Source organism: Erithacus rubecula (assembly GCF_903797595.1).
Source record: "Erithacus rubecula genome assembly, chromosome: 1".
NCBI classification, from domain to species: domain Eukaryota; kingdom Metazoa; phylum Chordata; class Aves; order Passeriformes; family Muscicapidae; genus Erithacus; species Erithacus rubecula.
Window position 1 is genome coordinate 7,128,790 of NC_136658.1, and position 27,178 is coordinate 7,155,967.

The 27,178-nt window shown below is 34.8% G+C and overlaps 1 protein-coding gene across 4 annotated transcripts in view; it reads left to right on the forward strand.

The window, feature by feature from the left end:
• The window catches only part of GBE1 (1,4-alpha-glucan branching enzyme 1), a 137,088-nt gene that overhangs the window by 51,858 nt on the left and 58,052 nt on the right, over positions 1-27,178 (forward strand). For all 4 annotated transcript variants that reach the window (XM_079314380.1, XM_079314381.1, XM_079314383.1 and 1 more), the window contains exons 4-7: positions 5,596-5,721; positions 7,438-7,573; positions 10,103-10,193; positions 11,315-11,524. In XM_079314380.1, coding sequence (XP_079170506.1) covers positions 5,596-5,721; positions 7,438-7,573; positions 10,103-10,193; positions 11,315-11,524 — 563 coding nt within the window. The remainder of the gene's footprint in view (positions 1-5,595; positions 5,722-7,437; positions 7,574-10,102; positions 10,194-11,314; positions 11,525-27,178) is intronic.

Consider the following 27,178-nt stretch of genomic DNA (forward strand, 5'->3'; position numbering starts at 1 on the left):
GGGTACCTAAATGGAGCTGATGTGAAGAGAAGATGAAGGTAGGCAAATACAAAGAAAAAAGGGATATTCACAAGCATATGAATTTTCAATGTGGTAGTTTGTGGCCTGTTACTGCAGAGTTTCATCTGTTATAACAGTAGCACAGCCATATTAAGCTTCATTTTTAAACATGGATTTGCATTTTATCTGAATTTATTTTTGTGACAAGGCTTTTAAATTTGTTGTGAACCTTTCATACTTTTTTTCATTAATGATCATCTAAGAAAAAATGTGTGGTGTTTGCTCATAAAAAGCCAGCAGATTTCACTGAGTCACAGTAGGTTGAAAATTGCCTGAATGTAAGCACAGTGTTTTCCTTTAAATGTCCCAAGACATCCTGAAGGAGTTGTTTGCTGCACTGTGGATAATATAAAAGGCCTGTGTTATTTTGGAAAGGTAGAATGATGGGATACCCAAGTGTCTCAAATGCCTGAAAAATCAAGGCCTCTCAATCTCACTTGTCCTGCATTGGCAACATCGTTATATTAAATGAGACCTATTTCAGCTTCTGAATTGCTCTTGTGTATTATTGCATTTTCTTTATGATACTGGACTGACCTCAGTGTTGGTTTCCCCTTAACTTTAATAAACTGCTTTTGAGGGTTTTAAACATCATCAAACAGACTTATAACCCCTATATTTAGTTTTATCCTACAACCTACTCCCCATACCATGAATTTCCTGTCCTCCTGTCCTGTGGATGGACATGGAATGTGTTGTCACTTTGGTACTGATGTTATTGGGAGATTTAGGTCCTGCTTTGTCTCCCAGCATCCAGCATTTGGAAAATGGGAATGCACTTTTGCACACCTTCAAAGCCAGCCTTTGTTGGTTATGTTTTCTCTCTCTAAGATGTACATTTGTTTTTCTAGTAGTTTTTATTCAGATCTGAAAGTTCTTCAGAATCAATCACTTAATAGCGCTGATGCTGTAAAACTCAGGTTTAAGGTCATGTTTTTTCTGTTTTAGATGTATTCATCTGAAATCCACAGCACTTATTGCAGTGGCTTGGGATGCTAAACTTCAAGATGCTGAACACTTCAGACAGAAACTTTGAAAATATATCCAACATCTCTATAATGGAAAATGAATACTAAACATACATTTTTAACCTTTGCATACAAAAATATGCATCATAGGTTAAGGTCTTCACTTCTGTTGTTTTGCAGTTGTACTTAATATAAATTGTGTGGCTGTGTCATGTCCATTTTTAGAACAAATTGACTTTTTAATGTCAGGTTCTGAAGGACGTTTTCATTCTGTCTTCCTGACACTTATTTCTGTGAGACCATTTATTTCCATGTATTTATATCTCACTTGGAAGCCAGAATCATGTGACAATCAAAGGTCTCATCAAGATTTTGAATGTTTATTACTAGGGGAGGTGGGGAAGCTGAACTCACCTAAACTATTTAGGTGAGCAATTTGTAAAGTTGATGTAGGCAAAGTCAGCATGACTTTACATCTTTACATCTGTTATTTTGGTTTTGTTTCATTCTATCTAAATTTGGGCAGTGTAAATGTGACTCTTTGAGACACTGGTTTCTTTCTTCTTAGACAGTTTTTTTTTTTTTTTTTTTTTTTTTTTTTTTTTTTTTTTTTTAATTAATTGGGGAAGATGTATTAGCTTGTGTTGGAAACCTGGATTTCATTTTTTCCTCTGCACTTGTCCTCTTGTTGGAATGTCTTCTGTAATAATAGGATCAAAAATACAGAAATTATTTTTACCTAGGGTTTTCTTTAACTTAAATCTAAATAACTGTAAAACAGGTTATTTGTTAGGAGGGGCTAAGTTTTTGTCAGTTTGCTTGGTTCACTAGACATGTGTTGCATGCTATGCATTTTAAAAGCTTTGTTTAATGGGGGCTGTAGTTTTTATATCAAATAATAGGATGTGCCTCCTCATGTAGATTGAGGAATTATGCCTTGTGAAAATGAAGTATGTAAATCCCAAGACCAGTTTGAAAAAGCCTAATTTAATGTGCATCATGGTTTTATATATGATCTTTAGAGAACAATTTTTTGAGTTGATTAGAAATGTAAAGTCAGCTATAAAGTCTTGATGAACTAAGTAGTTGCTGGTTAGGCTGCAACTTTTATGAATTTGTTTTTACTCATTTCAAACTAATTTGGAAGAAAAGTACAGTATCTGTTAAACTGATTTATAGGTTCTCTGTCAAAAGCACTGTGTAATGACTACATTAAGTATTCCTTATGCATGTAAAATCTGTAACAGCACATTTAGAATATACACAGCCACTAATTTTTCTATCTGGACACTGCAGAAAAGGGACCATAAGTTGTAATTTGGGGTGAATCAAGCAAGAGTTTTCACCTGTCTCTCCTTTATGTGTGCTTTATACTTTTGCTCCTTTTATTACAATTTTTACTTATATGTAATTGTTTCAAGAAACAGCAAAGCAAATATGGGAGTTAAAGCTGTCAGACTGCTTGCATTAGAGTTATTTTTGTCAGTCTTAGGCTAAATTGCTATTTGTTTTGTGGTGCCATTCAGTTTTTTCCAGTTCCTTTGCTCATGCTCAGCTCAGTGTGGTGAGATGAGAGTTCTGTCTCAAGAAACTTCAGAAAACGTTTTTTGGAGTATTTTTATTTCTAACTTTATTAATAAAGTTTATACAAAATCAGGAGAGAGGAATAAGATGATTGAATACAGGGCTTGATAATTAAGGCTAAGAGAGACTCAGTAAATGGTGTTCACATAAAATTAAGATAAATATAAAACCAGAGTAGTAACTGAGAATTGAAATTGCCAGGGATCACTTGATAGATCCACAAGGACACTGTGTTGATTATGCTTTTACAAACCAGAAAAGGAAAGGATTCAACTTTTCCAGCTCTGGTGTTGTAATAATAGTTTTTCTTGACCCTGCTTTCTCTGAGCACAACCTGTGATGCTCAAAAATTACAAAATCAAATCAGCAAACTTGATCTTTCCACTGTAGCAATGAGGTTAATCTGTAGCCATGGTTGGACATATTTGGAAAATAAGACTACCTTTACTGTAAAGAAGGCAACAAATAAATTTTATGATTACTTGTTTAAAAATGTGCTCCCCCACTTCTTTTGGAGGTTTTTCTGATATTTACATGATAAAATTGCATTACTTCTATTGTTAGATAAATGTATCTTGGGTTGGACTCTGTGGTCTTAAAGGTCTTTTCCAACCTAGTGATTCTGTGACAACCTTTTCTTTCGAGCATGGGAGAGTTTTTTTTTGTGTCTGCGTAATAGAACAGAAAGCAAAGTTTTAAAATAAATGAATATGAAAATTTAGATTGTAAGTCTTAAAATAGAGCAGACTAAAGTTTAAGACTCTTCAAGTGTGTAAACCCAACCCGTAGAATTGTAAATTTCCACCACTTGTTTGTGGCTCTACATTATTACTATCATAAGACAAATAAACATATGTATTTCTAGGAAGTTTCAGTTTCATATATAAAAATTCTGTCTATTAAAGTTGCTAGAAACTTGTACAACTTCCTGTATGTCTCTCAGTTCCTGAAAAGTGTAGCCCTTAAATTTGGCTTTGTAGGTGTTTTGAATAAATGCAAAACTAGTTCTTGAACAAAATGACTTCTGAATAAAAGGGAAATCAAATGCACTCGTGTTTCACAAATGAGGGAAAATAAAGTCAATTTAACTGACTACAGAACAACAGAAGTTCTTAGAATTTGTCAGAAGGATAGGATACAGAGTTTGGTTGTGCAGTATAACTGTAGAAGTATAAATTGAAAAAGTGAAATAACTGGTTGGTCATTTAAATGGTCTTCTAATTTCTATCTTTTCCCTAACTTTTTCATTGCTTAATGATTTTAATTAAAGACAGTGTGTGACTGGATTAATATATCATAATAAAGAAATTTACTTTTCCCCCCTCTAGTATCATTTTTGGATTAAACCAGTACTACAGCTAATTAATGTTCTGAATGTAGATTAATTACTTCACATTTCTTAAGTGTGCCCACCCCTCATAAGCCTGTCTAGTATGAATTATGCTAAAATATTAGAAAAAAGGAATGCCAAGATGAGTAGGTTATTATATGCAGTAATCATCTTATTTCTGTGATGGGTATATTGGAACAAAATAATAAAAGAAGCAGTAGCACCATCAGAAGTGTGATATTAGAGAGAGGAGATAAGTTTTATTATTTTAAGAGTAATTTGCAAATTGTCAATGCTATCAGCAAGGAGGATCTTCACAGTGTTGGTATCATTTGCAGAAATACTCTTTGGGTCAGTTTTGCTAGCACAGCTAACAGAAGAAATTCTCCATGCAATTTACACTGTTTGCAATAACTCTCTGCTTTTTTCTGGTGAGATTTTTGATATCAGTCACTCCATCTTCTAAAACCTATTTTGAATTTTTACAGTTATGATACTACTATGTACTAAGGCACAGCAATCATACTTCTTGCCTTATTCTATCAACTTCCATTACCATATTTTTCTCTTTGTTAGTGTAGATCACCTTTTAAAGGTCCCTTTCAACTAAACATGATTCTGTGATCCTTCTTCCATTACTGGGTTAAGGATACAGATAATTATCAAAACAATGAAAGACACTTGCCTGAGGTAAAAAGGCAATTCCTTGATAATTTTTTCTTCCAGACTACCTGTTAGGAATTGAGAGCAAAGACAAGCCACTTTTTTTAACAAAAAACAGAGAAAGGAGCTGGAAAATAACTCAACCCGTTTCCCATTTTAGTCTTATAATTTCATAGTTCTTCTTAAAAAATAAAAGCCCCGTAAAACCAACAAACAAACTAAAAAGTCTCAGTCATCACTTTCCTAAAAAAAGCAGAATTAACAATTCTGTGCCATCACTTCCTTGTACATTTCTAGGTTTTAAATTTGCAAGCCATCTGTGTTACTGTTTTAGTGGCAGCCAAGTTACCAAGCAAAACCAGAGTGGTGCTGTTCCTCCTGTGCTCAGGAGAGGGGAGGTGGGATGGGGTGGGAGGATTTGAGAGAGGTGGAACTTTTTCTTTGCCTTAATGCAAAACTGTCTTGTGCTTCTCGTGTTATCTGTGGTTCCAGGCTATGTGGCATTGTTAAGGACTCACAGAGCATGGAAAAGAAGATGGAATTAAGATATTAAAATTGCCTTACTAGATTGTTTGTTTGCCAAGTAAAACAAATCACAGTTCTCCTCCTAATGACATTATACTGCATGTCTATTTAAATTTATAAGAACATGCAAAGGAAATAGCAATGACAGGGGTAATTAGGGAACCTAACAGATGCATTTGGGAAGGCTGCCTCTCCCATTACTTATATAAAGCTTGTGTATGTCCTCACCTTTCAGCTCTTGCTGGTGAGCATCACTCCTGTCTGACACGTCTGGTTTACTGTCCCTTTGCAAATCATCCCTGTGAGCAGGGTCATTCTTCCTTCTCTTGACTTGTATTGTATGTTTGTGTGTTCTTTAAATTAAATTTCTATGTAGTCTACTATTTCATTCTGTGCTGTGGCTTGCATGGAAGGCATTCTGTGACTTATAAGTGACTTAGTGCTTTATGTTGTGTTATTTTATAGGTGGTGATTCGTGCTCAAAACGGCGCCCTCCTCTATCGCATTTCGCCCTGGGCGAGATACGTGGTCCGTGATGAAGACAAAGTGAATTATGATTGGGTTCACTGGAATCCACCACAGTCATATATAGTAAGGCTTCAATGTTATATTCAAGAGGTGTATAATGTTATCTTTGTATCCCTGTTTGGAAGAAAATAAAAGGAGATAGCAAGCTGGTTAAAACAGCTGAGAGATGAAGGGCTTTTATTCATGGCTTTGACAGAAATAAATGACTTTAATGATGGATGTTTTTGAGCTGCTTTTTCAGCCTCCTGTAGAATATATAAAAATAGTTATTAACGTGGTGTTTTAAACTTGCTTTGCCATCTGTTTGGCAAGATTGACAGGTATTCTGGGACAAGATGGCTGTTCTTGGTAGGGAGGAGAGCAGGGAATTATCAATACTGGATTTAAGGATTGGTTATCTGCAAATGCAATGTTCAGTTCAACACTAGGTTAATATTCCATGAAGTCAGAAGAAAAACTTCCAAAATAAAGTGCCCACACTCCGGTCAAATCCTGGTTTCTTTATATCAGGAAAATCTCGTTATTGAATTTAAAGTGCTCTGTCTTCTCACACACTGCTACAAGGGAGAGAACTCTTTGCATCATATATGAAAAATACCCTAGGAGAACATTTGGAAACATCAGACTGTCTGAGTGATGTTGTTTCATATTAAACTTTCTCATCTTTTCCCTGAAAAATGGTATGCAATGATTTATACTGGAGATCCCATAACTTCTATTTTGAGTTAAATTTTTGCATCTACCTCAAATTATCAAGTAGCTGCTTGAGAGAGAAAAAGTTACTGGCATGGAAAATATTTTCTTTGAAAATAGATAATATAATGTACATTAACTCTTATTAAAGTGTGCAGTCTTTATCAATTTAGTTACTCTTTGTATGATGCTGTGTGATATTCAATGTCATCAAGAAAAGGAATGGGTAGGTATTTTTGAAACACAGAGATTGGGATAAACTAGAGTGAAAAAGAGGCCAGAACTTTTGGGTGCAGTCAAGGCCTTACTGGAAAAAAAAAAAAAAAAAAAAAAAAAAAAGTTCTTTATAAATAGGAGATGTGTCCAATGGAAATAAATCACAGGTAGTAAGCCTCAACCAGAACCTTTAATCTTCATATTGTTCCTTTAGTTCCTTTAGTTCTCATTTGTATATTTAACTAGTTTTGTTCTACTTTTTAAAAATTTCACTTGAATAATAAACTAACAAATAGGGTATTAACTTTAATGTCTTCTGTATTTTTCTAGTATGTTTAACCATCTAGAAATGCTGTGCAGATGTGGGATTTTTTAATTGTATTTTAATCCTAAGTAATTAGAATATAGGTGATTCTGTGTAATGGAACTGTGTTCTCTAGGAATAATGTATTTTAAAGTTTCAGTTAAGAGAAGGCAGTGATTTCATGTACCCACAAAAAGCAGGTATGCTTAAGAAATAAATTCTGTCTTACTATTTTGTCTCTCTATTTTCCAACAAGCTTCATAGTGATTCAGAAGGATATCAAGTGGAGTGGCTACTATCAGTTAGAACAATGAAGTGTGATTTAAAGAGAGTATGAGAAAAGTGTTGAATCATGAACGTCCAGTTTCTTGTTTCATAAAGGATGTTGATTTCAAACAGACATTTGCTTTAACAGTTTAAAATGGTCAATTGCTTCTGAAATGCTTAGAATGCTCTTAGAGGAAAAGCAAAATAAACTTAAATTGTTTTTCATCTTGTGCAAATCATGTGGTTATAGCAACACTCATTAGCAGTTCCTAATGACAACTCTGTTTTTTCTCTTGTAGCATAAGAATCCTTCTCCAAAAAGATTAAAAAGCCTGAGAATCTATGAATCTCATGTGGGAATTGCTTCCCCAGAAGGGAAAGTAGCTTCTTATAAAAACTTCACATACAATGTACTACCTAGAATAAAGGATCTTGGTGAGTAACACTAGAAATGCTTGCAGAGATAATTTTATGTGCCTATGCTCATTAGAAAAGATGACTGTCAAGTATCTAGAAGCATTTTTGCATTTCCCAATTACACATATTATAAAAATAGGTTCTTAGGTGAGCAAAAATTATAAACAAGTGAAATTTATGGAGACCAAATGAAGACTGAAATAGGATATATGAATCAAAGTCCATTCCAGATTTTTAAGTAAAATGCAATTGTTAAAGCCCTAGATAAATGTTGCAAGGTAATTTGTTTTTGGCATGGTTTGCTTTCAGCTTGGAAAGGGACCTGTTTTTGTGACATTCTTCAGAAAATACTTCATTCTTAATTGGTTCTACTAGTCTAAAGCTTAATTCTGAGGAAAGACAAACAAAATACCTGGATATTTCTTCTTTGTTTTGCCAGAATTAAGCATGTTAGGCTTCTTTTATTCCTGAGCAGTAGCTCTGAAGTAGGTAAAGTAAAGTAAGTAAAGGAAACTTTAAATATGAAAGACCTTTTTCAGCAAAAGAACTTCTAGTATATTGGAGAGGATGTGTGAAAGAGCTGGTACCATTATCTCAGGAAGCACAGCAAAAGTGTTCACCTCAATTTCACTTTAATTATTTTTTCCCATGGTGTCTTTGCACTGTTTTCATAATGGACAATGTTAGAACTTACTCCCTATTACTGCCATATGATGAAATATGTATTTTACATTGCTGTAAAATAATCGTAACATCTGTAGCTGAAACCTCTGTGGATGGTGGCTGTGTTTGTGTTTGACTTTTTTTATTTTATTTTATTCATCAGAGTGCCTGAAAAAGACATTTTCTTGTAGCTTTACATATTGTCAGTGTTTTGTGGCTTTTGCCTTTCAGTAAAGATGACATTGCAGATAGGATGAGGGAGTTTGCACATCTGGAAGCCCTTAATAAAAAGCAATTTTGGATTTTACATTATATATCTATGACTCGTTACTGCCAAGGAATTTCACTTGTCCTAAGAAGTTAATAGAATTTACAGAGTTACAAAAGCATTCTGCTTTGCCTACAATTTTTTCTTTGTGGAGAAATGTCATGAAAAGGCTGATAGACCAAATAATAAAAGCAGTGTCAAATTTAGGGTATACAGAAATTATAACTAATGTTCCTTCTTGTTTATGTTAAGTAAACATTGTGAGAATTAAGTATTTTTAAAATATATTTGTAAGGCCTGTTAGATTCAGTTTTGGAATGTCTTGCTTTTTAGGACAAGCTTAAAGACATCACTATATGAGAACTCTAATATATTACTAGTTTGTAGAAATATGTGCATGACAAATAGCAAAATAAGTAGCAAGCAAATTGAATGAGATTAATTTGATGCTGTTTATTTATAAAAATGCTGTAAATAAAAACAAGTACATTGAGCCTGAATTATAAATCAGCAATGAATCTGACAAATTGCTGAGCTCACACCGTCTTCTAATAATAGCTCTGGTTTTAAATGTCACAGCTATAAAAAACTGAGGAAGAATTAAAAAATCTTGCAGCATCTTCTTGAACCTAAGGAATGAAGTGATTCTTTTCTTCAAACAGAGACATGGTGGTGGTTGTCTTAATAGCCTGTAGATAAAACCTGATTCTTTAGAGTTCCCTTCCTGAAGAATGCACTGAACTATCTTAGGTGATACAGCATTGTGTGTCCCCAGCCCTCTTGGGCTGCTTTCTTTCTTGGGTGAATTTGGAATAAAAACACATTACACTTCAGTTTTTTCTTTTTGGAAGACTTTTCTAGAGGGAAGAAATAAGTGAAGTGATTTTGGTCGGATAAAAAGTATTTCAAATAACATGAAGTTAGAGTATTGTCTCCAAGCTGGAGAGATGTGGTCTGACAGATGGGCCACTTGGTGGATAAGGAATTAGCAGGATAGTCACACCCAGAGTTTGTCAGTGGCTTGATGTCCAAGTGGACATCAGGAATAGAGTGGCCTTACATTAAAGGAGGGTTTATTTAGGTTGGACATTAGGGAGAAATTCTTTACTGTGAGGGTGATGAGACACTGGAATAGGTTGCTCAGAGCAATCTGGTCTAGTGGAGCATGTTCCTGCCCATAACAGAGTAGTGGGAGCTAGCAGATGTTTTCAGTTCTCTTCTAACCCAAACCATCCTGTGATTTTTGCCATGTGTAGCCAGTGGCTAACCTAGACCCCCTGACTGCAAGTGTCAAAAGTTGAAGCAGTTCAGGACATGCAGGTTGGCATAACCAATATTCTGAAGTTAAATAAGGATTACACTAATTTCTGTCTACATCTGGGAGATTCAATATGTGTAGATCACTTGAAAAATTGACTGTTTCATTTTTAATGGAGATCACACAAGTATAAACTATTAGGTAGAAATGCTTTGTGAAAGTTACTGAATCTTTAGTTGTTAACTATTAGGGTCAGAGGCAGCTAAAATGAAAGAAGACTGAAATGGATGTTACATGTATTGAATACTCTTTTAACTATCCTTAAGGCATTTGTTTCTTATATTTGTTTTTATTATAGGCTATAACTGTGTCCAGCTGATGGCTATTATGGAACATGCATACTATGCTAGTTTTGGTTATCAGGTTACAAGTTTCTTTGCAGCATCAAGGTAAGTTTAAGTGCTCCAGAATCTTCTCTGTTCTTTTCCCTTCCTTCCCATCCATTGAAATCAGTATTGCTTGCAGGTGTGTATTTGCAAGAGAGTGTATAATTGGAAACAATGGCTTAGGTGTTTGCTCTACCTTCCTCTTAAATCTGAAATCAATTTGGTACAGTGATCAGCTGCTCTTTGAATCACTTAGGATAGGATGCAGACAAAAAGTTTGTAAGTAACTTCAGCTGCTATAGCATTTTCCAGGTAATCCACCTTCAGCAGTCTTTATGCATGGGTTTGGGGTTGTGGAATTCTTGGCAGTAACAAACAGCATGTGTAGGGCTTTCTTTTATGACAAACAGAACTATACACTCTTCATAATGAACTTGATTAAAATCATGGCTTTGTGTGTTCTGTGGGAACTCTTTCTCTTACTGGTTTGTAACTGACTGTACTTAGATTTGAGGCATAGAGTAAACTTACATGAAAAATGAATTTAGGTAGTTGTTAAGCAAATTATGATAAATGTGGAAGTCAATTTTTTATTTATTTTTTTTTTAATCTTACAGCAGCTCAAGTGGCAACCAGGCAAAATTTAAATTGGCATTATTAAACTGGCTTAATTAGTTGAAAAAGGCTTGTCAGACAGGAGGCAAAAATATTTTTTAAAAAATAAGAAAATTCTGTAGTACCTAAACCAAATAACTAGGCAGGAAAACAGCAGATGGTGTATATTTTGGACTTTGTGGATATACACTTACTTTTGTAATCATTGTGTTACTTTATTCCAGCAGTATGAATATATTCTTGTCCCTTATGAGCTAAGGAAGTGTTCAATAATAAATAGCAACTTTAAGTTGTGTCTGTTACCTTTTATACTGAATTTGTTGTATTATTAAAAAGGGAAGAATAAAACTGAATCCATTTCTGGATTGTGTGGATGATGGAATTCCTCTAATGAAAAATGCTTTAAAATGTTAGTTTGTAAGCAACAGCTGCTGCTCAGAAGGCTGAAAAAACAACCTGTGTGCATCCATAAAGCAGGTGATGAAGAGCTGCTGGCTTTGATGTGGTTTCCATGATGAGTGCTCAGTGTTGGCAGCATGAGCCCTGATTGTGCCACGTTGTTTCCACAGCCGGTACGGAACCCCTGACGACCTGAAGGAGATGATTGATGTTGCTCACTCCATGGGCATCACAGTCCTGCTGGATGTGGTGCACAGCCACGCCTCCAAAAACTCAGAAGATGGTCTCAACCAGTTTGATGGTACAGATTCTTGTTTCTTCCATTCTGGGTATAGAGGCACTCACCAGCTCTGGGACAGCAGGCTCTTTGACTATGCAAAGTGAGTATAAAACATCACTTCAGCTGTGCTAGTGGTTATCATTTCATAACCATTCTGTTAAAACTATATTCCTCCCCAAACAGGTAAAGTAGTTTGGCTTGTTTAACAGTTTCAGTATGTAGAGTTAAATTCCTCTACTTGCCTAAATGCTTAAAATCTAACACTAAATGATAGTATTTCAATTTTATTATTTTCCTGTCACCTATGCCTGCCTATGTGCATGTTGTATATCATATGCATTGTATATATTATATAATAGTGTAGGTTTTTTTATTTTAAAATATATTTCTATATAAATATAATTTTAAATATCTGCTATATAGGAATATAGAATTGTGTATTTTATGCATTATAGAATATATTAATATTTTCATTCTATATATAGTATGTTGCATATAGATATTAGATTATGTTTGTATATAAAAATAAAATAATAAGAAAAGCTGATGAAAACTTGTAGACTCTGTAAGTTTATTGACAAACTGTCAAGTGGTTGAAATGTGGGAAAAGTTTTCCCCCAGGAAAACTAACTCCATTTCAAAGAGCTTCTGGAGGTTAATCAACAGTTAATATAGAGCAGGGGTCATTTTCAGTACTAGGGACCCAGTTTGAGCAAGCTTAATTATCTAGTGTAAATATAGTGTGTGTCAAAACATGTATTAAAGCCAGATGATTATTAGTATTTAATATTGTTTACTCTGGATTCTCTGAGGTGTTGGGGGCAAGGAGATTGATCTCATACACTGATCAATCTGAATCAAACTGACTGTTTCAGTGGTTTAAATGGAGAAACAGGCAAAAGCAGCCAGCTTATTTCAGTCTCCTTCTCACATTTTTTTTCTGTTTGTTCATCCCTGAACTACTTTGGTTCTTCCCTTTCCTTTCCTTTATTTCCCTAAACATTCCAAAATAAATTTTGCATAACTTTACAATCTCCTTGAAGCATATATTAATGAAATTCTATGAAAATTAAACACTTATTCCAGGATAAATTCTCTTATTTCCCCCTTAAGATGTATAATTCTGTATGAACTTCTTATCAATTAAAGTTCTGGGTTAACCCTTTCAAGGTTACATTTGAATAGTCCTCTGGTGGCTCATCACAGAGCAACTGTAGAGTTTTGGTGTCTTAGTTGTTATGGGTTTTGTGCTGCAGTTTTTCCCATTTTTCTCCCCTGCTTGCATTGAATTGCCATAGACTGGATGGATGTGATTATGTTGCACCATTGCAAAAGTCATGTTACATAGCATATACTAATTGTTTAATAGAATTCACAGTGTCAAACCAAGAGACCAGTGTGAAAACTGACTTGTGCACTTTAATACTTAGTAGGATGAGCTGTTCTTTCTTTATTTACTTGTTATTTGGAACAATTTAACAGGTTAATTGAGGGAGAGCTTTTGAATTGTGATTTCATTGTTCTAAGAAATGCATTTTAGTCCTTCCTATTAAGCTTTAAATTCATACTCAAATTGTATTTCAAATAATCTTACAGCTTTAGTATCAATATTTAATATTACACATTTTATTTCATTTGAAGTTTATGAGTAGCCAACAAGTGAGTGCCAATGTCTCTAGTGAGACAATAGAATGCAGTTAGGGACCTTCCTCTCTTCCAAGCAGACACAGGTTCTTCCTGCTGGGAAAGAAAGTGGTGCTGGTATTGAGTATTTGGGGGTGTTTATAAATAAGAGAAACAAATAGCTGCTTTGTAGGTTGCACTTGGTAATGGTAAATATTTCTGCAGAACTGAAGAACTCCCTCCATGGCTCAGTTGGGTCAGTGGTATGTACCTGTACTGTGGAATTTCTTTTCATGCTGTGACATTGGAATAGGTGCTAGGCTGAATGCTGGAAGGGGGAAGTGGGAAGAGATGAGATCAGAGAATAGCAAAGATCAGAGAACCTGAAGCTCTGCAATGGACAACTGAGGGTCTCTTGAAGGCCATTTCCCAGCCCCTGCCCTCTCATGATATGCAATGACAAATCTGGAGTTCTCTTTTCAAACAGTTGTGTCTTCCCTCTCTTCCCCTTCTTCCTCTTCAAGCATAGGAAGTGTGAACTTTTTCTAGTCATTAAGGGATTCTTTCACCCTAATACCTGAGACAGTAAATATTCTCTATGTGTTTACAATCAAGCTTTAAGGCTGAAAAGATATAACCCTCATGATCATTGTAAGTTTCACAGAACTGATTAAAAAAATAGCTTGCATTTTCCCCTATTCTTTGTGTGTGCAGGTTCCAAGCACAATTGAGAAAGAATCAAACTGACATTTCATTGAAAATGTTGGCTTTGGGGTTTTTCCCACCCCTATTTAGTCTGTATTGGCATTCTGCTAATTTCCATACCAGTGGATGAGCAGCTCTAGTCTGGATGAGGCGAGTCTAAAAATCTGTGAGAGAGACTCAAGTTGCTGGCAGATGTGGAAAGTTTGCTCAAAACAAATGACAGCAAACACAGTCTGTTGAATGGTCTACAGAAAAGATTGCTTGCTGAGTGAAATTTCTTCAGCTAACACTTCTATCCTGTGCAGAGCTTGTACTAAATCCCTTTCCCTCTGTAGTGGGAAGAATTGTTAATTTTACAGGTACTTAAACATCAAATGCAAAGAATGCTCAATTCACTTTGGAATTGAGAGAAACTAATTCTGTACTGTGAAAGAGATTAAGGAACAGTTGCTTTATCAGTTTAGTCTGTCTACATTTTCTTTGAAAGCCAAAATGTAAGTAAGTTTATCTCACAGCATTTGCAAGATTATTCAGTTGTCTGTGAAGGGGACTGTGAATACTTGCTGTAACAGAATGTGGCAAAAGATCTATATCCATGCTAAAAAAAAAAAGGATTATATCTCTTGTGCACTTAAATACTATTTTTTAGTAAAATTCAAATAGGTAGAGAGTGTCTCCAAGAAAAGCAATAGTAAACCTGTTTAACAGACAGCCTGGGTGCTGCATCTTTGCACCACAGTGTTACTTTAAAAGATAAAGGCAAAGTTTTAATTTTTCATTTTTATTTTTTTTTTTTTAAATCCATGTTTATACAAGTGTTATGTGAAGAGGGAGCTTTTCTGTAATTTGTGAAGAGCATTTTAAAATTATGCTGTTCATGATGTTGTCACAGGTGAAAAAAAACTTGATTTCATTGAAATGAGAACTTGCAGGTAAGGTTATTGGCCAATAGAATACTTTTTGCTTAACTTTTTTCAATAAAACATATAAACTGTGCTTTAAAAATCAACCAAAACTAAACTTTAATAATTTTCATAGCTCTTACACGTTTTAGTGAGTTTTATCTAAAATCTAGATCCTAGGCTTTTTTTCCTCAAATATGCTAATTTAGTGGCTCTTCCTCTCCATCATCTCCATCCTGTCTGGCTTTATCTGTGTCTATCCTGCTTCCTCAGCAAGCAGCCCAAAAACCAGAATCACAAAGCTTCAGTGAGAATTGCCATTGATTTTAATATTTTCTGTTGAAAAACATACTTTTATATAATTTGTTTTAATATTTTGGCTTTTCCAGGCCTGAATTCATGAAGGAAAATGCTTTGGTCTTAAAGGGGTGCCAGAAGCTCTGGACTGGTACTGTAGTTAACACTGTACAGTTAATTTTGGAGGAAATTAATGGCCTTTGTTGTGTTCCTGTTAAAGTTAGCTCTCTCGAAATAAATGTTAGCACCCTCCCATCCTAAGTAAGGATTCTACCAGGTGGAATTACAGCTAGAGTGGTTGATTGTGTTTTAATTTAAATTCATTGTTCCAAATAGCAAATGTATCTAAAATAATAATCAGGCAAAATAATTTAAAAATAGAGAACAAGATATTACCTAGTAAAGATTTTTCCCACAGCACTACATAAATAGAATGTGAAAATGATGTTGCCCTTCTAGACTCGAGGTCTGAGAGCATTGTTTTTACTTTTAAGGCTTCTCCTGTTTTTTCATTAGACTTTGTTGGATTCTTTTCTGTCTTAATCCAATTCTGAATGTCAATAGGTATACTGATATATTTCTGTGAACCTTTAGGAGTATGGTAGGATTAAAAGTCAGAAATCATGTGATGCCTTCAGGTTTGTTTTTTTTTTTTAAATTGTTGTTTGTTTGGGATTTTTTGGAGGGAGTTGTTTGTTTTTTTTAGCAAATGACTCTTTTCACTTGAGTGATTAAGCAAAAATTTAAGTTATTTCACCGTCTAGGACATTAGTTAGATACAAAAGTCAGAGATTGATTTACAATGCAGTTTTAATTTGACTTAGTCTAGCTTCCTTGGATGCAGCAGTATGATGAGTAAGAGGTGATGTTGGATACAAGGATTTGGGGCCAGCAAGTGCCCCAGCATCTCCTTTGGGGCTTTTTTTAATGCCTGTTTTCAAGGATTTTTTTAAGACTGGATGTTGTGTCCATATTTTTGGGGTTAAAAAACATAACTAAGCTGTGTAATGGGAGAAATCTCTAAGTTTTTTCTTTATCAGTTTAATGGAGTTTCAAGTGCTATCCATGCCAAATGTGCTTTGAAATGCTACAGGTAGGTTTTAGTGTGTATAAACACTGTCCCATGAGCCACAGTTTTTACATCAGGGCAACAGATGACTTGCTAGTCCCCTGCTACCAGTCCAGATGTTCTCTCCAGCTCAGTCTTCTGAACTGCTGGTGGAACAGGTGATTATAGCTCAGTACTTTTTTTTTTTTAATTAATTTTTTCTTAAAGTGTGTTATAAACTGTCATAGCTCGGAAACTGCTTTTAACCTTGCTGCCAGTGCTGCAGAAGCAGGGCAGCTGTCAGGTGTTGAAGTGGTGTCTTTGTTCTGGTGTAGGTGGCCTCTTCCCCAGCTTGCCCCTCCAGGGTGGGGTGGGTCACCTGAAGCTTTTTTGCCCTTGTCCTGTGGTCCAGCCTCGGGCAGGTGTCTCGGGTGCTCTCTTGCATCTAAAACATCCACCTATGTTTGGATGCTGAGACAGTGGCCTTTTCTGCCACCCAGTGTTTAAATCCTGCATAAAACCTATGCTAGATTTTTCTGGGGAGAAAGGGTCCACTGATATTGCTTGCCTTTAGGATCTGGCTCTTTAAAGACACGTTTATCTTCTGATGTTTTCAGCAGCCTCTGTCAAGCTCTGTGTTTAAGCTTCCTTAAACAGCTGTTCTTCACCCAAATTGTTCTTTTTTTTTTCTGATTGCCTGTTTTGCCAGTCTTTATCTGCCACTGAGGTGATGATAGTAGGTGGAATGAATTGGAACATAAATCTTTCAGAGTTTAGTGTTCGGTTAGTAGGGGTACCTGTCTGAGCTCATAATTCTCTAAACATAGCTGTTCAGAATGTTTTTGGTTTTCTTTCCCTTCAGTGATGAATTCTAAATATCAGTGGATGTAAAGACTTGTTGCCTTCTTTGGGAGCATCACCATGGTTTGTAACAGTTTTCAGGATGGAATAGATTCACTGCTACACTTTATTGCTTACACCATTAGCATTTTAAATATATTTAAGTTGATGCTCTGTGGAGTATCATAGTATTAAAGATTCTGGTTCCTTGCTTAATGCTCTTAAGGAGAATTGGCACATGAGCATGAGATGCAGACTTCAGGTAACACATTTTGTGTGTTCTTGCCATCCACCTCAGGGACCCTTTATTGACACACGTTTTAGAGTGCAAAGATTTGACTGCAAACTTCAAGTACACAAAGGATAGATAGGATTCACAGGCTGCTAGGACACTCACTGCTTCCAGGATGACACCTGAACAGACTCTGCTGACCAGGGAGGTGCCAGTCAGATGGGAGAAAGGAGACTGCCACTGCTTGTCACAGACCCTTGGTGGAACTGGGTTGTCCTTATCACCGTTTCTTCCTTTTACCTTCTTTTTGCCATGTTCTTCCTTTTAAATCCTAATGTTCCTTTCCTTTTAAATCCTAATGTTCCTAACAAACCTGTCTGTCTGTCTGTGACTTTGCCTTTCTTATCTCATCTAGTTCTAATCTAAAGACTTTTCAGTTTTTCTCTCAGCTCAGAAATTTTCTCACAGGCTTAAGATGTGCAGGTTTTGGGACACGGGAAGAAGAGAGGGAAGAGCAAGCAGGGGTTGTTTGCACGTAATTAATTAATCATATCCAGTTACTTCCCAGAGTGTAAGAACTGAAGCATTTCTTTCTGCAGCTTTTGAGGATTTAGTGAGGAGCAGGTGCCATTCTCCAAGCTGCATTTTGGCATTCGTAAGGGCATCCAATGCCGTGCCATGGTTGGCACAAATGTGCTTTCACTGGGGAGAATCTTTGGCCATAATTGCACCTAAACTAAAGGTAATGCAGTGAGAGTTGGCAATGAGAGAGATTCTCAGTCATGTGGTGTCTTTTTGGTATATTGTTGATTCTAGAGTAATTACAATAGAACAGGGATGTAAGTTGTTTTTCATTATGTAAAACATAAAGCTGTGAAGATTTTAATTCATTTCATGCCAGTCTTCTTCTACCAAATTAGTTTAGGAAGGCTCCGTACTTAAAAGATCTGCATAATATGCATTGGAATTTCATTTGGCTGGCAAAGGTTATTTCTTAATGACTGCTTTAAGGAAGCACTGCTTGCAGCATAATAGTGAGATTTTTATTCTTCCCCCCACCCCTCATAAATGTAATTATTTTGATTAAAGATTGTCTTTAAAAACACTGTCTGCCTATGTTCCTTAGCACTCTGCGTCTAATAGACTGAAGGATTTTGATGGTGACTCTGACAATATAAAAGTACTTAATAAAATTTAAACCTTAAAGTTTAAGACCTTCCATGCTTAAAAATCTTTGTTTCGTCTTGTTTTTTCTTATTTTTAGTCATTGTTGTAAATGCTAATAAGCAAATATTTTCAAGTACGGGGTCACTGCAGTTTATAAATTTCCATCTTTGAAGCAAATGTTTACTGAAATCATTGACAGAAGGGATGATACATAGGAACTTACTGCAATTTAATCAGAAAAATTAAAATAATAGTGCAAAAACTGTTTCAGCCATGGTAATATGATTTATGGTATGTGCAATTGAGAGCTGCTGTATAATTGCTTGATTTTTTTACTTTTTAAAGTTTTTAATTAAGCTTAATTGTTGTACAGTATTTTTTTTTTTTTTTTGTAAATTGTTATACTGTTCTTTGGTATAACAGACTGTGAAGCTTTAAATCCATAGGTGCTCTAAAACTCAGAGTTTCACATGAGAATCCATGTAGCTTTCTTTGAAGTGTCCAGTTTCCCTAATTAACCTCCAACATTGCATTCACAGCTTTGTGTAAAGTTTCTAAAATGTAACTGCACAGAAAGTGGCACAGTGATATTGATATGTGAAACAAGATATTCAGATGTGAAGAAAGACACACTGAAAAGTTGCAGTCAGTCATTCTAAATATTGTCAGGTAGCACATTTTGAAATATAGAGGTGACCACTTGCAGCCAATTAAATTCAATTATATCTTGAATAAATGCAGTCACACTTACCTGAAGTTGATTATGGTATTTCAATAAATATATGAAATTAGCTAAGATTCAACACATCTCAGAGAATCAATTTGCATCAGTCTAAATGCAATAATGATCTTGCATTTAGTAATCCACACTTGAATTGAGAACTTCCACACTGTTCTTAAGTGATTGCTGCTGCAGTTTGCATGATTGGCATCTGTTGTGAATAGAAGATTGTGTGAGAAAAGGCTGATAATTGTGTAAGTTTGATAAGAATCCACAAATGAAAGGAGGGATGTTGACTTTCTTTTAATAGGGTTTTATCCAGAGAAATTCAAGGTTGGAGGAAAATTAGGCATGGTACAACTCATAGTAGGGAAAGATGGAAACATTATGACAATTTTGGGGGTTTTTTTTATTCTATTATGTACATGTTATGTAATGCAGAGATCCATTTGAAATCCATTTTTGAAAAACTCATTAAAAAAAAGCATAAAATAAATAACAGGTAAGAAATCAATTAATGGCTATGTCTACAAAGTGGAAAACAATCAAAATGCTGAAGCATTTCAAAAAGTCAGTAGCATATGGTATGGCAAGCAGATCAGAAATAATATGCAAATAATTATGCTGATATATGCAATATATGTATTAATTACAGTCTTGAAAGGGATGCCATTTTCTTAACAATGGCATAAAGATAGGAATTTTTATCTCTGGAAGGTGGCTGAAAGTGGAGATGGAGAGCAGTGCACACAATAGAGCTGGGCATCCTGCTGCTTCAGGGAATAGCTGTCTCTGTCCAAACAAATTCCTTCCCACCTGTAGCCACTGACTGAGATCAGCTTGGGATGGGACTATACTGGTGATAGCGTGATAAAATTTAGGGAATGTTTATAAGGATACACTCAGCTGTATATAAATGTTTCCTGTAGGGGTTATTTAAATGCTAGAATGACTTTGAAACTGATGTTATTGAAAGGAATTTTGTTATCATTGATTCTTTAGAAATTATTAGTGAAATTGTAAAGAAGATTTTAAAAAATGGATCTTCTATTCCTATTATAGTAGTAATGGATGGACAGGGAGCAGCTTTTGGCTCTGTTCTGACTAATGTAGTTACAGGACAAGTCAGAAGAACTGAACTAGTGTATCATGTCAAAAAGTGTCTTAATGAATAAGGAAGGTACTGTATTAAAAGCTTTATCCCTGGGAACAAAGCAAATTGCTCTGTATCAGGTCAGGAAAAATAGTGGTTTGTGGCTTTTTGGGTTTTTAAAAAAGTGTACTGTATTTCCTTGGCTATTTTTCCCATGGATTTGCTTTGGGCAGTTTCTCATTAAAAAAAAAAATATATATATATCTTTCTAGAATTCTTTCTAGTTTGCCTTGAGAACTGCAATCAAACATCTCTTTGTCCTGGTTCATCCCTGTGTCTCCTGACTCTTTACCCAATAATTGTATGTATCTGTATTACAATTCCTTGTCAGCTCTTGAAAATCGCTCTAAAGTTATTTATGAAAAAAGAATTAATTACCCTAGTTATTAATTGATGGTTTAGATAGTTGACACAAGTTTTTCTAAGTTATTCTACTACAATTAATGAGTTTATTTCAGGCAGAGGAAAGCAAGTGTATAAGTAATACTTTGTAGACCTTACCCCTTGATTTATTTAGTGTTACTGCACAATAATTATGTCTTGTCAAGTGTAGTTTTAAGGATAGATACATGTGAACAAATAAACAAGAATGAAAAAGCACATCCATAGTCAGTACTATGTACTCTGGTAATTTTTTCTGCAAGAGACAACTTAATTTGCTCAAAGAGCTCTGTATGAAGTTCTCTGAAGAATTGTTAAGTAAAAGTATGGATTTTTTGGTTTCTATAATATATTTAGCCATTGCACAAAGAGTGTTTAAGTATATTTATCAAAAGACTTCACAATGAAGAGAAGAATGCTCTTTGCAGTCTATATTTTTATTCTTTATTCCTCTAAGATATGTAAAGGAAGTAAAGTTATGACTGTTGTCATTTTCCTGATTAAATAAACACATAAGATTGTCTCTTCTTCTCAGGCTTATTGGCAGTCTAAATTTTCTAAGTTCTCTAGTAGAGTAATAGAGAAACTGGTGTTTTTTGAGGAAAGAATCCATTTGTTATTAAACCACAACTGGAAGTGAAATCATCCCTATGAGTACAGTGTCACATTTTTATACTCTGACCTTTTGCAAGCAGCTGGAGGGAGTGCTAGCTCCCTCTTGTCTTCCCTCCCTTCCCTTCTCCCCTAAAGGAAAAACCAAAATTCAAACAAGCAAACAAAAAAGAAAAAAAAAAAAAACAAAGGAGAAAAAGTATTTAAGTTACTCTTTCACTTATTATGACAAGTTAGGCTAGTAAATAATTAGAATAATAAATAATAGAATTTTTCACATAATTATATATCTCACTGGATTCAAGTGTCAAATTTGTCTGAATGACATTTTATGACTGTAAATGTAGCCACAGCTTTGAGCAAAAAACATTTGTTATTCTGAATGATGTCATGTAAATATAACAGATTTCTTTTAATTTATTTAATTTTAAATGGATTAAACTTGGACATTCAGAAACAAGTTCCAAAAGTTGGTGTTTGAGGAACCCAATTACATAATCTTGAAAATGCTCTATATACAGTTGGCTTTAGGGATAATGACTTAGAGAAATTAACTTTTTCTTGTTGAAATTTGACTCTTGCTTTTAAGATTTCATAGTTTCTGTGTTCAAGGAATCAGTAATTTGGAGTAATTAGTCAGTCAAACACTGGAGAAAAATTATCCCAAAAGATTTCCACTGCTATTTCTCCCCATTTTCTGATTTGAGTGTTTAGTGTTTATTACCATGGATTTTAGACTATTCACTACTCTGAAATATAAAATTCTGTATTTCCCTTCCTACAAATTAGTTAGAGGCTTTATAACTATTTTAGAGTGGATACTTAAGCCCTGTAGGTGATTCACAAAGAGAACCTTTTTGGAGAGAAAAAGTCAACAATGAAACACTAAAATTTACATTATCGATATTTTCAGGCTTCCTTTGCCAACACCTTCTTGGATAAGGGCATTGGAAAAGATGAAAATCTGCTTTGACTTTGTTATAAGAAATTTCAAGGTAATTATTTTGTCATTGGGTTAATTGGGGAGGAAACTGAAAGTCTGTCAGGAAATGGGAAGCAGCTTTCAGCTGGATGTTCTTTCTAATCCTTATCCAGTGAACAAATTGAAAAAAAAAAAAAAGAGTAGTGACTTACAGAAAGTAGTGCAAAATAGCATTCTTACAAACTCATTAATTGTCTGCTGGAAATAGGAAATGATTTTTAGGTTTCATCAACAGTTACTCTTGGCACAAAACCATCCTAACCCAAACTTGGGAAACCAGAAACATTTAATTAGAGTCTGAGGATTGAGCAACTCATTTGCCAGCAATACTAGGCTGTTAATATATGCAAGGGCCAACTTGTTTTAAACTATTTCAGAGAATATTAGCTTTAGTTTTTTTTGTATTCTATCCTGGTCTAGAGAATGAAACTTGTTTTCTATGATGCTATGAAGTTTCCACTTCAGATGTATTTTAATTAAAAGTTGCTATCATGCCACCATGCAAGCCAGAATTAGTAATAGTTGCACTGAAACATTATATGAAATAGACAATATCTGTAGTAGGAATAATTGATTTAATTTCAGTTAACAATCATGGCATTTCACTAAAAGACCTCAATTTAAAAATAAATACATATTTCCAATGCATGAAATATACTGGTAGATTAATATTTCCAAGTGGAGATCAGTCACAAGTGGAGTCACCAAGGAACTTAGTGGGATTGAATTTTGTGGATGGCACCAAACTGTATGGTACAGTTGATAGGCTTGAGAGAAAGGATGTGGGACAGGACACAGTGGCAGGATGTGGGGCAATGGTTTTAAACTGGAAGGGTAGGTTTAGATCATAAAGAAGGAGATATAAGAACAAAAATTTTCATAGTGAGGGTGATGACACATCAAAGAGGCTGTGGATGCCCCATCCCTAGAAATGTTGAAGTTCAGGGTGCACAGGACTCCAAGCTGAGGCTGTTCCTGCCTGTGGCAGGGGGATTGTGACAAGATAATCCCTAAGATCCTTTCAAACAGATCACTCTGTGTTCTGTGATTTTGTACAAGTTTTTGTGTACTAAACAGCTATCTTAGAGGAACAGAAGTTGATTTAAAACTACCAGAGGGTTCTATTGCCTTGTATGAGTTGCCAGTCCCTTGTTGTGATGCCTTAAGTTTCAGTTTTCATGTTTTCCAGATTCTCTACTGCATTAGTATTTAACTCTGAACTTCATGTAGAGTTAACAAGTTCTCTTCACAGTTTAGTTTGACAAAACAATCCTATTCCAGACTAAGGACGTCATTGCAGCTTCAGGCCCAAAGAGTGCAAACAGCAGAGAACTGAGGAGAGCAGTTTGGGAGGGTGGGAGTTCTTAACCTGAAGCTGTAATTGGACAATTAACCCCAATATGTAAATTGATCAAAACTTATTAGAGTGGGAAAACTTGTGACGTGGAGTCCATCTTGGGTGGAGCCACTGCTGGGCTCTTGTACTGCCCAAAGTTTGTCCTTTGAAGGACTTTTAATAAATTCTTACTTTATTCCTTTAACTCTGTTTAGCCTCTATTACAGGTAGCCTCTCCTAGGCATCAGTTCACTAAAAAATGTAAATATAGTACTCAAAGCTTTTTCAAATGTGGAGGAATATATTATTTTTAAATATAATAGTTGTTTATTTTTAAACAACTTGCTAAGTAAGCTGTAGGTAGTCAAATATAGTTTATTGTAATATCTATCTAAGGACACTAATTATTCTCTCAATATTTGCAAGATACTATCTGAGGCTTCCATTGTCACAATTTAATTGCAGTGAATTAGTGGGAATACAACTGAATACATTTTGGCTCAGTGTCTTTCCCACAAAAAAAAAGCTTCTTTTGTGGAAGCTTACAATTTTGGTGGTTACAAAAAGATAGTGGATATGTTAAAACGTGTTCAGGTCACAAGAGGTTTCAAAATGAGTGCATAATGCTTAAAAAAATAGAATAATGGATAAAAAGTATAGCTGTGAATCAATACAAGAATTACATTATAGGCATTTATTCCAGAGACCATTTAAATCATAATTTTGCTATGTATTTTACTAAGCAAAGCTACTGTAATAATCTATCATAAATGTGTTTATTCTTTGCATATTTATCTTCATGAAGTACAAATTATATAGTTGAAAAGGCAGTATCTAGTAAGAAATTGTTATTAAAAACTAGGTGTCTTTGAATACAAACCTGTTTTTTGGGTCTCTTAGAAAAATATGAAACATATAGAAAGTGTATTTGCAAGTTCACATCTCTATTGGCACAGTCCAATCTGAGCAAATTTCTTTCTTTAATGACATTTCTGAAGAATGTAACTTCATAAAGTGCAGCAAAGAGAGAAATACTGTGCTGTGCTTAAGGATGGATTCCCATTTAATATGAGCCCTGTACTCCTGATCTCCTGTGCTGGTGTGTGCAAATGCAAGAGCTTTGTATTCTGTGCTTGCTCAGAGAATGGGGACTGCTGCATGTCTGGCCAGCTTTCCCCTTGCAGATTCCTTGGATCTTCTGCTGGGGATGATCAGTCTTCAGCCTCTTTGAGCTTTCCACTGGAAATGTTTTTCTGTGAAGGTAATAATTCATTGTACTAACTTTTCTGCCCTCCGTGCCAAAGTCTGTCGCATAACTCAGCAGTCTCATCCCACGGTGCTGAAAAGAACATTTTGGACTGTATCCAGAGCAATTTCTGATGCTGAGGATAAAATCTGGAAGCATGAGAGGAAGTAATCTAAGCCTTGTATTAGCTAATATTAGCTTAAAGAGTGAAGTTCCCTTAGCCCCTGCTTCCCCAGGGTCAGAAATCAGTAATTGCCATTCAAGACATGGAGTCAGTGTCTCAGAACTTCTTGTGTTGTCTGTACTGGATGATTACTGACAATCAACACTTTCATTCATCTTAAAATTGTCTTACCCTTCTGTAGTTTTGGGATTGCTACCAAGTTTCTAGTTGGGATGAAGGAAAGGATAGACTTTAGGTCAGTAAAATAGAGACATGATACTAAGTCTTCAGGGATTCAGTGTGCTGGTCTCTGAGGGTCTGAAGTAAAAGGGTATTCAGATATCTTCTAAGGTGATGTCCTAAGTTGGTAAAATGCAAAAGTTTGCCCCTTTTTCAGTTTTCTCTCTGTGATAATAACTATTTCTTATGAGGCTGATTTTTGCCATGTTAACATAAAAAAACAGCTGGCATGCTTTGTTGCTTGAGGATTAAAGTTTTGATTTGGAAATTGAGGTAATTACTTTGAAAAATGGTTTGTAGTGGCATGTGGATACTGAATGGTAGATGGATAAGTTATTGTGCACAGTATCATGGTAGAGATGAACTTGTGCCTCACACCACTGCAGCAAGTATGATTTGTTATCATCTGTACAGAAAAAGAACTTTTCAATCATCAGTGCTCTCTAACTTTTAGAAAAAAAGATATTTGATGATATGTTTGTACCTATGCTGGAATTTTCTAAGTGGCAGAGGTCTGGTCTTGCTTCACTTCTCTAGTGCTTTTATTTGTGATTTTTCAAAATGTGAAAATTCTTTTGTGAAGAATTCAGCTTCTTGGCTGCTTAAACACCTGTTGCTATTCATTAGTATTAAGGAAACAAATGCACCTGAATTCAAATTGAACCAGTTTGTATTTGCATTTTGAAGGTACAGGCATAGCATGGATACTTTAAATATTTTTATGTGTGAACCTGACACCTTCTCAATGCCCCTTTAAGGTCTCGTGTGGGCATAAATTAGGGAACCAGTATTTTAAAGTTAAAAAAAATGAAATTAGTTTGTAAGAAAGCATTATTTCAGGCTTATAATAAGATGATTTTGGGAAAGTAAAGCTTAAAAATGTTAGCAATTGGCCAGATAGTTAATAGTGTTATCGCTTCTAATGGAATGAATTGATTTTGAGTATAATTTTATTTTACTATATAGGTAATAAAGGAAGTTGAGGGATTTAATTGTTTTCTATTCTTATACATATATAATAGCATAATATTTCAGAAGAGAAAAAGCACCTCACAACAAACGTAGTTAAATCACCCTTGACACTTGATTTTTTTATCAGTCCTCATCTCTGGTGCTATTTTCTGGGTAAAGTTCAAGATGATGATCTGTTTAAAATCAAGAGTCACCACATCTGTAATAGTTTGTAGCCATTTGTGCACTACATTTACACTTATTTTGAAAGGAAAACTCAGTGTTGAACAGTAAACTGCTGTTTAATTATGGAAATTGTGAATTGCAGTAGATTGTATGCAAATTCTGAGAGTGCATCTTTAAAGCTGTGATTTAGCTGTATCTTGTAGAAAAGCAAATTTTGTTTCTTAATTTACAGAGTTATTATAAAACCAAACAAATTTAATATTGTCTAAGAAGTTTATTTTGGGAGAACAGAATTTTAAATAATCTCAAAGATTTTTATTTTATTAGTGTATAATTTACTTGGGCAGAATATAAATGGTACAAATGCTAATTTATCCAAATTGGAGCTGAAATCCATGTAGGTTTTATCAGCACTTAAAAGAGTTTTGTAATATTTTTTTTTATACTTTATTTTAAAATGTGTATGCCCTGCAGGCTCTGTTAAAGCTGCAGGTAATTGTCTGTAGTACTTACTTTTTTTCTTTTTTTTTTTTCCTTTTTTTCCTATTTATCTCAGGAAGCCCACTGAGCAAAAAGCATCAAGAATATGAAATTCCATTACAATAAGTACCTACCTGTTTTGCCTCCAAGGCTGTTCTTATATTCACATTTTGCAGGCCATAACCTTTTCTGAGTAATATTTGAATCGTTTCCATTTTATAGGGCAAATAACTGAATGCTTTATTTGATTTTAGTTTACTCTTACCAAATGTGGGTAGGACTAGCCAGAAAAATGTAAGCCTAAGACACTGCTGCTTACTTGCAGGTTATTCTAAACTCTTATACAGTCCATAGTTCATTTGAGGAGAAAATTTCTTTTAGTGCAAATGGCATTTTAGGAAAGTTGTTTGAATATATTCATAAATATGTTTAATTCATTGGCAAAATATGAGAGAGCTGGTGCAGAATTAACCTGCACCATTAAAATGA